This window comes from Lynx rufus, unplaced genomic scaffold, assembly GCF_022079265.1.
Source record: "Lynx rufus isolate CCGP_SWC_20201006 ecotype Redwood Valley unplaced genomic scaffold, mLynRuf1.p SCAF_1, whole genome shotgun sequence".
Taxonomy (NCBI): Eukaryota; Metazoa; Chordata; class Mammalia; order Carnivora; family Felidae; genus Lynx; species Lynx rufus.
In genome coordinates this window covers 176,391,485-176,405,782 of record NW_025814823.1, presented here as the reverse complement: position 1 = coordinate 176,405,782, position 14,298 = coordinate 176,391,485, and the positions used below count along the sequence as shown (strand labels likewise).

The window sequence follows — 14,298 nt, the reverse complement described above, 5'->3', positions numbered from 1 at the left end:
CATTTCGCGGTACTAGGGTGGTCCTCTCCTTTGAGAATAACAGGGCTATTTATTGATACAAAGGAGAGGTGTTCAGATCATCTTGTTAAGATGCAAAGCTCAAAATAAACACTGTATCTTTATTTGGAAATCCACATCCTTCCTTAAAGGAAGGCTCATGAGTAAATTTGTATGAAGTATGAAGCCCAAGCTGAGTGTCTATTTTTAATGACTTCTTTGCTTACATTTTAGATTGTACAAATGCCTCTGTCAACCCTTACAGGAATTTGGACTTTACTCAGTTTCGAGCAAAAGAACCTCAGCAATAAATACTACCGTATGCCTCGAAACATTACGAACCAGAACGAAAGGAGATCTACCTGACTTCTGAGAAGAAACAAACCAGTGGCAATGAAAAATATACAACCGAGATCAGTGAAGGGGTTTAAATGGACATAATAAGCAATTTGATGCCTGGGGGGAAAACACGGAGATAATAAATACAAATGACAAATATTTACAATGGAAGCAACAAACAGGACATCAGTAGGCGAACACATAAAACATTTACACTGAGGAAAATATAAAAGCGATGCCTTTCACACATCCAGCCCAGGAGCCGACGAACAAACGAACAGCTGACCCAGCAACGCGGGAGAATGTTATTGTTTCAGCCTTTGAGTGATGTAAGTGAAACAGTCAACGTGCTGCAGTGGCCCATGGCATGAGACAGCCATGGTTTACGCTCGGTTCCCATGGCAGAGCCTGACACATCGCTCCTCCTCCCCCCGCAGGCAGAGCTGGCTTCAGTGCACCATCTTTTCTGCTTTCTACAGCTCTAGCTCTTTCTAGGTGCTTCTCCCAGCATTTTGTCACCTTCCCCCACCCCCCCATACCCAAATGGTTTCTTTCCAACATGCACATGAAAGATTCGGGGAGATGACCTTCCAGCCGGAGGCTGGAACCAAGGAGATTGGATTTGGGGTATATAAATACTAGCTGGGTTGGGGTCAGGGCATTCCCTGGAACAAGTTATGTTAGAGTAGATAAATTTAGCTTCTCTATCTCTGGCCTCAGGTTGCTTTGAGGGAGAGCTATAAGCTGATATAAATGGAGGATGCTTCCTTTTTTGCCAACTCACTAGAACGGGGGTCGGAACACTCAGGCCCAAGAGCCAAATCCAGTTGGGCACCTGTTAAATATAATTTTACCGGAGTGGAGCCAAACCCCTTTGTTATGTGTTGTCTCTGTATGCCTGCTTTCATGCTATAATGGCAGAGTTGAGTCTTTGGGACAAGAAACCACATGACCCACCAAACTGAAAATAGTGTATTTACTATCTGGACTTTTACAGAAAGAGTTTGCTGACCGTTGCTCTAGAAGGAGCTGGCCCAGAACACCCGTCTATTCTTTGTAATACTGGCCTTCTATTTGAGTACTGGCTGCAAGAAAGGATAAGCTTTAATGTGATAACCCAGTGGGAAAGAAAGGGCCTATCTATGGAACATTTTGAACAATCACAAGAACCCCAGCGCTGACCCTTTATTATAATCCTCTCCCTCCTTGCCTTGGAATTTTACTTCTGTCCCTCTGCTCTTTCTTTTGTCCACTCGGACTCTTTTCTTCATTGCTAAATTTCCAGTCCGGATCTGGAAAATCCTGTCTCTCAGTGCTTCCTGGCGGTCTCCTCCATTTATGTAAAAAAGCTCAGCATTTCTCGCTGGAAATCACAGTCATCTGGTTCTCTTCTCCCCCTTTCCATGCTCTAAACCCAGAAGCCACGTTTCCAACTTGGCCTCATGGCATCGGGTACAGGGCTTTATCGATCTTGGCTGAGGGTCAAGGAGAGGTAACAAAATGGTAAAGAAAATCTGTCAGATGTACTCCTCGTGTGTGCATTTTCCTCCGGGTGTGTGGTTTGCCCTAAGTGGCTAGAAGCCCACGCCAGGCAGTTAGATGTACAGGTACACCGTTCTTTGATTCCTTTTAAAATATCACTCAAAAGAAAAAAAAAAATGCAGCCCCCAAAGATGGGCTGTATTTCTTTTTCCTTTGAGTTGGTTTTAATGACCCAGTTGCTTTGTTTGAAAGCCATTTATTTAGACGACAGGTATGTAGATGTAACTGGATAAATAAAAAAGTGAAATAGAGATTTGAAGCAGTGGTTAATATACAAACACACAGGGGCCACTCCCTCGGACATGGTCCCCCAGACAGAACAATGGCTCAGAACTTACACGTAGAACCCTTGCCCTCCCCGTCCCAAGCAGCTCTAAACCTCAAGGTCCCATGCAAGAAACGGAATTTCCGTTCGGCACCAAGCACCCACACGGCCCTGTCTCCTCTCCACCCTTCTGACTCCCAGCTCGATTTTTACATTCACCCCGGCATCCGAATCCAGCCGCCCTCTGCCAAGACAGCACCGGAAGATGCGGGCCGGGGCCCAGCACCAAGTGCGAGGTCTAGCTGGTGGGCCTGCCGACCCCTGCCCTTCCCTGGCCCACCTCCCCCACAGCAGAGCAAACCGCAGGCCGCCGCCCAGTGGCTCCACGGTTGGAAAGAAGACAAAGTTGCAAGGAGGCTGCGAGGCACGCTCACTTCAGGATGTGCAAGTGTGGAACCCACCGGGCACAGCCGAGACCTCGCCGCTGCCCAGGCCGTCTCCGCCTCACCTGTTCGTTCCGCTAGCACACGCCTTCATCAAGTCCGCAATCCCCACCAAATCCTGCGTGTGACATCCCCCCTCTTTAATGGCAAATGTTCTGGAATGTCCATAGAGAAGAAAATGGACGGCATGGAGGAAAGATTTCCCGGCCAAGCCTTTCGTTTCACCTCCGGATATCGGAGTATTCAGACTGTTCCTCCTCCCACTCGCTGCTTCCAGAAGTTCCCTGGCCCCCGTGGCCGGCTGCTCTGCCCCGGGCATGAGCGTTTGGGTGGCTTTTGCTACCTCGCTCACCCTTGACACCTCGGCCCGTCTCCCGACTACTGGCTTCCGAGAGGTGGTGATCTGTGTCTCCGTGGTGGGCCCTAGAGAGCTTGGCTCTGTCCACCTGGAGCTGGCGCTCAGGGGGCACCGTGGGAGGCCTCTGGATGGCTGAGGTGCAGAAACTCAAGATGGAGCACAGGCTTCCCCAGTTCTGCTCACATTGAGCCTGAACGCTGTGGGTGATGGCCTCCTTCACCTCCTCCCCACAGGTCAGCAGTAGGTTCACCAGGTCCACGTAGGGTCTAGAGATTGAAAGCAGGAGAGAGAGAGAGAGAGAGAGAGAGAGACCGAGAATGGAACCAGTCCCGAATGGGCCACAGAGGGCAGCGGTGACACAGGCAAGAGAGATACAGCCAATGCCTGGCTTGGGTTTCATTTGGTGAAAATGCTTTCTGGAATGGCCTCCAGCGTTTATACATATCCTCTGGAGTGCTGGCCTCCAACTACCATTTACTAGGTGGCCATTACGTACCAGGCTCCACGCCAGGCATTGGAGAGAGAGAGGCTGGTGACAGGGCCTACCATCAGGAAAAGGGCCAGTGGCAATTTACAGGTGCCTACAATAAAAGGAAGAGCCTCTGGGGAAGGTGGGTGAGAATGCCAGGTAGGGCGGCTGTGTGAATGTTGAAAAGGAGCACAGGTCATGCTTAGGGTCTGCTTTTTAGCAGGAGGAGCAGTGAAGTGTCTTGGGGGCCAGTGGAATAATACTTAGGCAAATGGTGAAGGGTCTGAAATACCAAACCGAGGACTCTTTTTTGGCAGGGGAGGAGAAGCCATCAAAATTGGGGCTGGGGAGCTCCCCATCGCCCTCTTGCAGCATGGTGTCAGGTGGGGCCGGCTGGCTTTGCACTTGGTGCCACTCTCCTGGGTAAGCCTTAAGCCTTAAGTGAGACTCCCAAGAAGCCAATCTCCCATGTCTGTGTCTGCCCCTGGTTTAGGCTCATGATGAAGAAGGGTGTTTTTGGAAGGTACTGGATGCAATTCCATCTGTACCTGGAAGAGTCTGAGATCGGTGGAGAAGGGTGGGAGGCAGACGGCCACCCTGGGATCTTCCCTTTCCTGGTAGTAAAGGTTGAGGAAGGGGAGTGGCTATCCAAGCATCTCTACTCTTCCCACCTCGGCTTGCCTGGAACTCGAGGTGAGGGCTGGCTGCAAGGTGCCTGTGTGTTGGAATGAGCGCCAGCCGTCTGTGAGATAAACACACTCGGTTCTGGAGGGGAGAGCATTGCTCAGGCCATCCAGCTGCCCTGGGTTGTTCTTTAGGAAAAGTGCTGGAGGAAGAACGGCCGCATCATGCCAACATGGGGTGGGAGTTGTGTGCCGAAGGCGGACATGGTGTGTCTGCTTTTATGGGCTTATCTGGTAAGAGGCGGCCCCAGCAATGGGCTCTCATGGCCCACTCACTGAACCTTTCTTACACCTCACTGGCCTTTTAGAATCCCCGAGGCGGGTATGGAGTGTTTCATGTGGCTAACTAGCATTCTCAAGCAGTCCTTGGCTAGCAGTATTTCTGGGTATATCTGACCATGAGCATTGTGCAGCTCTGGGCCATCACCCAGGGCAGGAAAATCACTCTGGAACGGGAGATCATTTATAAGAAGGGGCAAGACTTTTTTCCCTCTGTGAGCCTGGGCCACCTGGGTGGCTGCATTTTAGCTCACATCATCTTTTCTTTGCAAGCTGACAGTTGCTGCTAGGCACGAAGAGCAGATTGTGTTTTAGGACTTGTGAAGTAGTTTACTGCCATTTTTATGAATTAGTCCTCAAGTTGTAGTTGATTGAACTGTCCTCATGTCATAGATGTAAAAATGGAGATGGCTGGTGGGGGGGGGCGACGGGGGGAGAGGAGAAAGTAGTTTTTGGAAGCTTCTGGGCTGGGAAGGCCTAGAGCTGGGCTGAGAGCAGAGAAGAGGAATGTTCTGGCTGATAGAGATCAAGCTGCCTTTTAAGGCCTACTTGATGCCTTTGGAGTCAGAGAGTCTGTGCATGGCTGATGGACAGGGTGCTTAAACTCTCTAAGGCAGGCCCCTAACGGTGACAAGGACAGCGATAACACTCCTCGGGCTAACAGAGGAGGGGAGGGGGCAACACAGAAGAAATGTTCAATGCATGTTTGTTTCCTTCCATCTTTTGACAACTAGCAACTGATTGCCTGAGGGAGCTCAAGGTCATGGAATGTATCTGCTACCACAGCATCAGGATTTTAGCACCTGATTGCACCTGCCACCCTCTGGGGCTGGATGAGCAAATTGTAGGGGCTGAGACTCTCTCTTTTTTGGGACTAGCCTAGCGCTCTCTGAGTTTCTTGCCCCAGGGTAAGGGGAGGGCTCTCTTGGGGATGTATAGGCTGCCTCCTGGCCTCCTTTGCCAGGGCAGTCTGCCTGCCAGATGAGCTCTCAGAACCCCAAGGCGGATCCGAGAAGGCTGGACTAGCCCACACTCTCTCCTGCCCTTGGCACCCTCTCCCGAGGAGAAAGCTGTGAGCCATGGGGAGGGGTGTGTGTTAATCTAAGCCGTGTTTCGAGCTGGCGTGGTGCCTTCTCAGGCTGCAAACTCAGCCCGTGTCTAATGACAAAGCCCAGCTTTCTGAACTGGGTGTCAGCAAGGCTAAAGGATTTTAAAAAATACTTGGAGGGGGATGTGCCCGGAGGCTGCCAGCACCCAGTGACAGGGCGTGTGGTAGCCAAGGCAGTTGATATGGAGAAAGTGGGGCGGGAAGGGGTGAGAGGAACAGAGGGAAGCAGAGAGCTTGAAGGGAGCCACTTCAACCAAACATGAGTGTTTTGGGGTGGATGGGGGTTGGGTTGAGGAATGGGGGTGATGTGGATTCTGGAGTGACTGTGATTTCCTCTTCTCTAAAATGAAAAGCAAATTCAGTTCTCATTTTGTTATCTGTGACCAATGCCACACGTTCTTAAATGGTCTTCTTGATAATTGGGGACTGACAGGATCCTTTGTGCCCAAATCGGTTAAGATAGTTAAAGCACAACTCAGTCAATTCAGCCTGAAGTTCAAGTTGATGCAGTGCATAGTCATGGCTTCGGAAGGACAGGTAGTGGGGGGGGGGGGTCTGTGGGGAGTTGGGGTTAGGTGAGACCCCCTTTTGGAGGTCCTGGCTTAGCAAGAGGGAAGAGGACTTGTGTGCAGGCACAGTGAGTGTTCTCAAAAGAGGCCCGGGCTCACTTACAGGGTGAGCCACCTGCATTCCCAGAGTGGGCTGGGGTGGGGGGCTATGTGTTCATTCTAAATGACCAAGGAGTCCTTCGGAAGTAAAAAATCTCATGCCCCCATAGGCTATATTTCCATGGAGGAGGCACCAGGAAAGCCACAGGGCTTTCCTTCTTCTTAAATTCTAGGGGGGAACAAAAAACAAAACAAAACAAAACAAAACACCAAAAAACAAACAAAAACCCCCTCCGAAACCTTCAGTTTTCCCAAAGAAGATTTTTCTCCAATCTTGAAAAAGGCAAAGTCTCCTTGCACTCCAGGAATATATTATTGACTTATAAACTAGTGCGCATCATCCATTCTTGAGGCCAAACAAACTATCTATAGTGGATGACAGTGGACTGAGGACAAAGGAGCTTCAGGACTCTCTCAGCCATGGGACATTTGCCTCTTCCAGAGGCAACTCGAAAGAAGGGAATTTCACAGTGCTCTCTTTGTGAAATGGGGTGTATTTGGGAAAAGGGAGAAACCTCTGCTACATCTGGGGGCCAGTGAGCCTTTAGCAGGTCTAATGGGGACAGAGAAGGTCAGGAGCAAGGAGGTTTGAGGTCTATTCCTGATAATCAGCTTTAGTCATATATATTGCCAGTTCCCAAGCTGGCAAGTAGGGATCAAACCTCAGAGCAGGATCTTTAATCTCTTAGTTTCCCTTTCCTCCTCTATTAAATGGGGATAGTAGTCTCTATCTTCCAGCCCTGTTGGGAAAGGTGCATGAGACAGTCCAGGTAAAGCCCCTGGCCAGGGGCCTGGCCCACTCACAAAATGATAGCTATTATCATTATTGTTATTGTTGTAGAAGCTGTTGTTGCTTTGTTTCCTTACAGGTATTTGGAAGAATGATAGATATTTTAGTGGACGTTAGTGTGACTAAGGAAAAGGCAGCATCATTTTGCTCCTGGCAAGAGCTGCCTGCAGAGATTCACGGCGAATCTTATAATTCGCAGCAGGGGTGTTGCAAGATACCTACAGCCTCATAACCTGATGGAAAGTGACGGGCGATGGTTGGCCTCTGTGACCCAAGTGGTGTGGGTCGGGTGGGGAGCAGTCTGCTTAGTGACATGGCTTGGGGAAGGCCATGGCACCAACGAAGGAGCAAGATTTCATAAAATTGTACAGATAGAGACCAGCGGTGCCCTAAGTTGCTGAGGCAGGAGCCATCGTAAGCCACCGTCCCATGCTTCATGTCAGGAGCAACTGTGTACCACATGCTTTATCACTTTGCAAAGTTTAGGATCCCATCGATGGGATATGTGTGTGTGTGTGTGTGTGTGTGTGTGTATATATATATATATATATATATATTTTAAGGACTAAGATGTCCTGGGGTTATTACTACATTGCAAGTCTTTAAATAGGTGAGCTCATATTTACCCACTCTGGCCTAAAGGTGTTTAGCTGGTAAGTTTTTGACAGTGGTCTTGTGAAAGTTTCCTCTGGGAGAGCATTCATGTGTTAGGGAAGGTGAAATGGACCTTTGAAGGAAAGAGGGCTACGGAGGCAGGGGGAAAAAAAAAAAGCTATTGCTGTCAGCTTTTGGCATGTAAGATTGTGGAGCGGGACTGCCTGCCTTTGCCTCTCATTGTCTGTGTGACCTTCGCCTCAGTGAGTCCGTTTTCTCATCTATAAAATGGAGAGGAGAATGACGCCTAGCTCGCAGAGCTTCTGTGAGGATCCAGGAAGAGGGGCGTGTGAACACCTGAGCACAATGCCTGGCACTCAGTAAACGGCCAACAACTGTTACGAGTGCTCAGGGGCACTTTCATGGCTACTTGGAGTATTCACAACTGTTGGGATCTGGGCTGAGGGGAAGGCGAAGCCGTATTTCTGAATCCTACACATTTCATGCTTAGTAAAATGTTTTCTGTTGCCGTTGCTTATGTTTGTGAAGCCAATGGTGGAAAGTTCTTTCGCTTTTCCTGAAGGCCAGCAGGAAAGGGACTCCCAGGGGAGTCAGTGCAGCTTTCTGAGGTACAGCGCAACCTTTCCCGTCTGACGGGAGTTCGGCCTCCAGCAACAAGCCCCTTGGAACGCCTCTAACACCAGCCAGTGGAGCGGGCCCCTTCTCCCCATGGCCCCCGTGGGGGCGGCACTCACTCGTGCAGCAGCAAGTCCTTGAAGTGAATCATCTCCACCATGACTCGGGTGTTCTCCTGGGCGGCAGAGCACAGATCGTGTTTGAGGTAGCACTCCCGTTGTAACTGGAACACCATTTCCTTAATGGCTGGGCACTTCCGGCTTATGCAGCCGAATCTGTGCCGCAGAGCATGGGCCTTGCACTTCAAGGCCTCTTTGATAAATGACTTGCCCTGGGAACAGAGAGGACAGAGAAGACAGAGTGGGGCAGAAAAGACAAGTCCTCGTTATAAGCTTAGACGTCCGCCCTTCTTGGGCTTACACGGGGTCTTTGTGACAACTGAACCTTAAGGCCCTGCCTCCCGCTGACGTCCGCGCAGGTGACGGGCTGACGCTGCATCGGGAGGTATGTCTCGAGTGACACGATACCTCCGGCATTTGGCCAAGAAGGATGTCACCGGGAGACTTAACAAATCTGCCTCCTTCCTCCCCAGCTGCTCGCCTAGTTTCCCTTGTCCCGGGGCTGCCGTGGCCATCTGTCCTCAAGGCAGCTCAGTGTTGGCGGCTTGGTGGTAACCTTTCTGGAACACAAGGGGAGTTTGGCCAGATGCAAATCCAGAGCTCCCAGCAAGAGTTTTCCCCAAGTAGAAGGTGTCTGCTCATCCCAGTCTCACATCACTGCCTTTCCTCCTGTTCCACGAATGACATCAAGATTGGGTGCTATCTGTGCCTCCTTTTCCTGTCTCAGCGCCTCCCACCGCCACCAACCCATACCCTTGTCTCCTCCTATCCTTTAAGGAGGAGCATTCTTTTCCTTTTTGAAAATGATTCGACTCCTTTAAACTGTTAGGATTATTGCCTCTAAAAGGCCCGCCTGGCACATTGCCTGGCAGCATCTGGAGTCTGAACTGCCCAACTGACAGCCCCTCCCCCACACTCCCTGCCTCTGAGTGGCTAAGGCAGCCAGGCATACATCTGGCCCACAGTTCTCTTTCCTGGCAACCCCATTAGATTGTTCTTATCCTAGAAAGGAGACAGCTGTTGGGGGTGTGGAGGCAAGCTGGGGCGTTAGGTCCCTTATCAACCTCTCAGGGCAGGGAGGCATTCTGGGATGCCTACCTAGGGATCCCCATTCCCCCATCACTATAGAAACAAGCTGTCGTTGGAGAGGTCACCCCTCTGTTTTTAGCCAGGCCTGAAAGTAACTGAGTTGAGAAAGTAAACGGGGTTAGGTTGGAAGCGGGAAGCCAGCCAGCACGTTTATTTCAGTTCTTCCTTTAGAAGCAACTGAAATGGCTACAGACAGTGGCTCATCACTGAAGAGCTACCTCCCTGAGGCCCTTTTTGCTCTGACTTTCCAGTGGGAGCCAAATAGGATGGAGGGTAGGGTGTGCCGGTCTATGAAGTAGTTACATGCTGAGAACCAGCTTGAAAGGGATGCTCCACACTTGAGAACATAACTCCTGTTGGTTGAGAGAAAAAGGAAGATTAATTTGTCTGAGGGCTGCGGCAATCTGTCTGGGTATTCTTCCCCAACATCCTGTGGGATTGCCCTTCGGTACACATCTTTCCTCCGGATTTCCTATTACGTTTCCTAATTCCAGTTAATCCAGAAGGGATCCTTTATTAGGGAGCCTCGAGGAGTTCAAACGTTCTACTCTTTCCTTCCCTGGCTTCTGTTTCCCCTCCTGCCACCCCACATCCTCTGTAGGGTAGGTTGCCAGGCCCGTCGCATCCCTTTCTGGTTCCCAGGCATTGCTTTGTCAGGCTCTCTACAGGATGTCAGTAGATGATGACTGGTGACATTCATAAATCACACCTAAACTGTTGGCCTCATCCAAACATTGTCTCCCACTCTCCAATGCAGTGGGAGAGGAAGTTGATGATAGAGAGCAACGGGGGTGGGGGGTGGGGAGCTTCAGAGTGCATATACGGGTTGGGGAGAACGTGAAGAAGGTGAGCCCAAGGCCATCTGCCACCTGAAATGTATCTGGATTGTCAGCACTGGGACCATAAGATGGCTTGTTGGGTTCTTGCCCTACCCTGAGCAGCAATTAGGCTTTGTTTTCTACCCTGGGGGTTCTGGGGTAGCTGGATTGCATTAGGCCTTATTAGAGGACTCTGTAGACTAGAGCTCATTCAGGGTTTTCAGGTTAGGAGAGGAGGGTCTGCTACTTAGGAAGAATAAGTCTGTTATTCTGGAGGCCCCAAATTATCCATGTTGCCTGCTCACACACCCATTGGAGATGATGAGTTTCTACAAAGTTCGTGTCCCGTTTATTCTTTCTGAGAAGGTGAGAACAAGTCTTGGAATGCATAATTGGAGTCGCTGCCCTTCCCTCCCCGAACCTCCTGTTTCTAATGTGATGGGCCTTGCAGACCGAGTTCTGGGAGGCCAGACATAGTGCGTCCCCTTACAAGATGTTTATTATTTGTTGTGACTTTTGTGCTCTCTGTTAAGAATACTTAGATGATTGTTCAACTTGCTCTCCGTCCCGCTCTGCCTGTGTAGACACAGCTTAAGAGTGGAGAAGGGTTTCGCCACCCCCCCCCCCCCCCCCCCCGCCACAGTTCAGGAGAGAAGAGTCCCATGAGTGGACTGGGGAGAGACTGGCATCCTGCTGTGCACCAAGAATGTCTCTTGCAAACGTTAAAACACACCACGAAGATCAGCCACGGAAATCTGTTCACAAGTCCTTCCAATGAACATTTCAATCATGTGATGCCAACCTAAAACATTTTGTGCTCTATGTGGTTTTTACCTGGGCATCAAATTTTCCAGCGTTGTGCAGAAAAGTCATGCAAATCCCATGTAAGCCTCGAATCTCACAAGAGTTGTTCTCGAAACATTCAAACACACCACACCCCACATCGCCAGCGTTGACCAAACAGTGCTGGATTTCCGCTAAAATGAGAATTACATACAAATGTATACAAAATTCTCAGCCGTGCTGGGGAATGCAGAGAGGTCGGCTGAAAGAAAAGTTAGTAATGACTAAAAGAAAATTTAAGAAGATAAAGTTAGAAATGACTATTTTGGGATCTAAAAAGCCAGGGCAAGAAAATTTCATCATTTAATCTACTTATGGAAATGTCACTACTTGTAAATACTGTATCTGTAAAAAATTAGCCAAACCTACGTTACAAAAATCACAATCAGAAGTTAGGTCTGAGCACTCCACTTTTCATCCTTTCCATCTTCTTAAAGTATTTGTGGAAATACTTAGTTTGAAAGCAGAAGATATTTCAGCTTCCTAAACCCACACACAAAAATAAGATTTTAAATGATTAGCTTGCTCTCTTCCTTCTGTACTTCATCAATGAAATACCCTTCTCTACTTGGAACTTGAAGCTGCTGCTGTTAAATCACAGCCATTTCCTTCCTGACCCCCAAATGCCAGCGTCCAAAGAGCAGTTTCAATTCAGCTTTATGATTCAACACCTAAAAATCAAAACAAAATTCCTATTAAGGCAGCGCCTCCAAACCATCAGCATTAAAAATACCAGGCTAGGGAAGCTGCGGTTGCGAGAAGGCTCAGGAATCGAGTCAGATGGGGGCTAGCCTGCAGAAACGCAAACGTCGCAGTTAGAGGCTCCTTTTAAATAGAGATCCGGTGTGAGATATCACTTAATCGCCTAGAATTCCCGCGACCGGGGAGTTTGCCGCCCTCCTTCGCAGAACGTGGCCCTAATTCATCTCTCCAAAAGGAGAGACTGAGGGAGTTAACTGTCAGGCTGCCGCACGTAAAAGCCTCTCTTCCGTCCCTCCCCCCTACCCAATTCACTGATTTAAGCCAACCACAAAATTACATCAGAAAAGTATATTTTGGAAGAAGGGCGGGGTCGGAGTAGATAATCCGCATTCAGATTAAATCTACCGAGAGAATGAGGGGCGTGTATTTGTTGAGGTCACCAACTACCGAGAATCACGTTCAGTTCTCAGGGAAAGCACCGGAGAGGGGGGAGGGTGGGCGCGGGTCCTAGGGTGAACCCCGTGCCGGCGGGGGGTGCGGGCGCTCGCGCGTGGAGGTGGGAGACTCCCGGATGATCCCACGCGCGGCCCCGGCGCGCCGGGCAGGAGCGCGCGGGGCTGCGATTCACTCGCTGCGGGCGTCCCTAATGGGCACTCGTGCATTCTTGCTCGTGCGGTGAGCGCACGCACGCTGTAGCTGGGTTTCAGGCCCCCACATAAAGGTGGGGGGGGGGCGGTGCGCCGAGCGAAGGAGCTGCAGGCAGATTTTCTTTCTCTCTCAGGAGCTGGGAAAAGGGCCAGCCCCGTGCCCTGCACGCCTGGCTCTGCTCGGCAGCATGCGGGTGAGCTGAGAGCCGGCTGAGCAGCGGCGGCGCACAGTTCGGGCCGTGTCACCATTTCTTCGCCTGCTGACCTGCCCTGGAGCGGGAGAAGGCGGCAGCACCTCAGAGGTACGCTTTGAGCCACCTCCCCTCACCCCTCCCCGTAAAGCATTGCCCCCAAGGGGAAAGTTCGCAATGTAATCGGTCTGGCCTACAAAGTTCTCGGGTGTCGGGCATCTTTTGAGGAGGGGGTGGGGGTGGGGAGTGGTCCCGTCGCGGCCAGCCGGCTCGGAAGAGTTCCCCGGGTGCGGGGCGCAGGCCGGCTCCGGGGACCCTCGGTGCCAACCGAGGGGCGGCCCGGATGGAACAGGGAGCTCTCGCCGGAACGGAGACTCCGGGGCCGGCAGTGGCCTGGTCAGATGCTGCCTCTTTTACCCTCGACCCCGGGGAGGACAGCAACAAGTCCTGCCCCAGCCATTTCATCACCCTGCCAGCACGTGCGGATTCCCGGCGCGCGGAGCCGGGCGCGGACCGAGTCTCGCCTCGCCTCGCGCTTTCCTTTGCATGTCCCGCGCCACCCCAAGAGTTTGCGCTGCCCTAGGTGGGCGCTCACTAACCAGCAAAGCGCCCGGGGTGCGCTGCGTGGGTGCGCGGTGTTGTCTCCCCGCAGCTCTCCGCCTCGGGGGCGCTCGCACTTACCTGTGTTCTGCAGGGACAGGCGGCCTTTCTGCTGGGAGCCCCTGTCTTGGGGACCCTCCGGCGGGTTGGTGGCGTCGGTCCCCCGCGCCGGGTCGAAGGTGGCCAATACCAAAGCCAGGGTCACGAACTGGCCCAGCCGCTCGGCACACATGGTTCTTGGTATAAACCTCCCTCCCGGAGACCTGGATTCTTTGTGCTCCCCTCCGCCTCTTCCTCCTCCTTGGCCGCTTCCCCTCCTCCTCCCACTCTTCCTCCTTGCTCGCCTTTTCCCTCCTCCTCGCGGCCGCGGCTCGGATAGAGGTTACCCAGCGCCCTCCCGTAGCTCTCTGGAGAGCATGTGACCAGGCCGTTAGCGGCGCCGCGAGTGCCCGGCAATGGCAGGGATGGTGCCTCAAATATCCCTGGAAGCTCTGGTGTCACTTGAATGAAGGAGTCGAGCAGGTGTTGTCCCAGCGGCTGGACCAATCCGAGACCCCGGCCCGTTTGACAACACGGCTGGGAGGCGGGGCCTGCGCCCAACTACTACAGGAGGAAGCGGAGCGCCGCTGGGAGCGCCCGACAAAGTTGCCGACCTGGCGGCGGCCACGCGTTTGCGTGCGTGTACGAGTGTGAGCGCGGCCGAAGATGCGTGCGCGTGTGCTGATGCTCCAGAGCTATGGCCGAAGGCACTTTAAAAAAATAAAAGTGAATCCCAGCTCCGATTGTAGCTAAAGAAGGGCGGGAGGCGACGATCTGCGCTGGGACAGCGTTCCCTGGCTCGCATCACACCCGCAGAGTGCTGGGAAAGTTTCCTTTCTGTCGTTTGGAATTGAGTGAGCTTCCCAACCCCGAGCCTTGACAGATTGGGAGTCTCCTGGGCACAGTGACGCTGGGGGCAAACTGAGCACATATGGGAATTCCTGTCTTTGTGACGCTTTGTATTAAGAAAAAAAAAAAAAAAACCACACCACCACAACTCTCAAACTCAGATAGGAGCAGAAGCACTAGATACAGGACTTGGCCTGAGCAGCTGGCCCATCTTCCCCCCTTCTTTTTGC

General features: G+C 51.6%; 1 protein-coding gene across 1 annotated transcript; it reads right to left on the bottom strand.

The window, feature by feature from the left end:
• Window positions 1–2,053: 2,053 nt before the first annotated feature.
• STC2 (stanniocalcin 2) lies at window positions 2,054–13,412 on the bottom strand. The gene is made up of 4 exons (XM_047072881.1): window positions 13,262–13,412; window positions 11,032–11,174; window positions 8,291–8,502; window positions 2,054–3,210 (listed from the first exon to the last, which is right to left on the bottom strand). The coding sequence occupies exons 1-4, from the start codon at window positions 13,410–13,412 to the stop codon at window positions 2,808–2,810; spliced, it is 909 nt and encodes a 302-aa protein (XP_046928837.1). The 3' UTR covers window positions 2,054–2,807.
• Between the last annotated feature and the right edge of the window lie 886 nt (window positions 13,413–14,298).

What these genes read in the sequence shown, in the direction of transcription:
- STC2 (XM_047072881.1), bottom strand. Translation starts at nt 13,412, where the DNA reads ATGTGTGCCGAGCGGCTGGGCCAGTTCGTGACCCTGGCTTTGGTATTG. An exon ending in CCTGTCCCTGCAGAACACAG is followed by an intron (nt 11,175 to 13,261) that starts GTAAGTGCGAGC and finishes TTCTCATTTTAG; the next exon opens with CGGAAATCCAGCACTGTTTG. An exon ending in CTGGAAAATTTGATGCCCAG is followed by an intron (nt 8,503 to 11,031) that starts GTAAAAACCACA and finishes CTCTGTTCCCAG; the next exon opens with GGCAAGTCATTTATCAAAGA.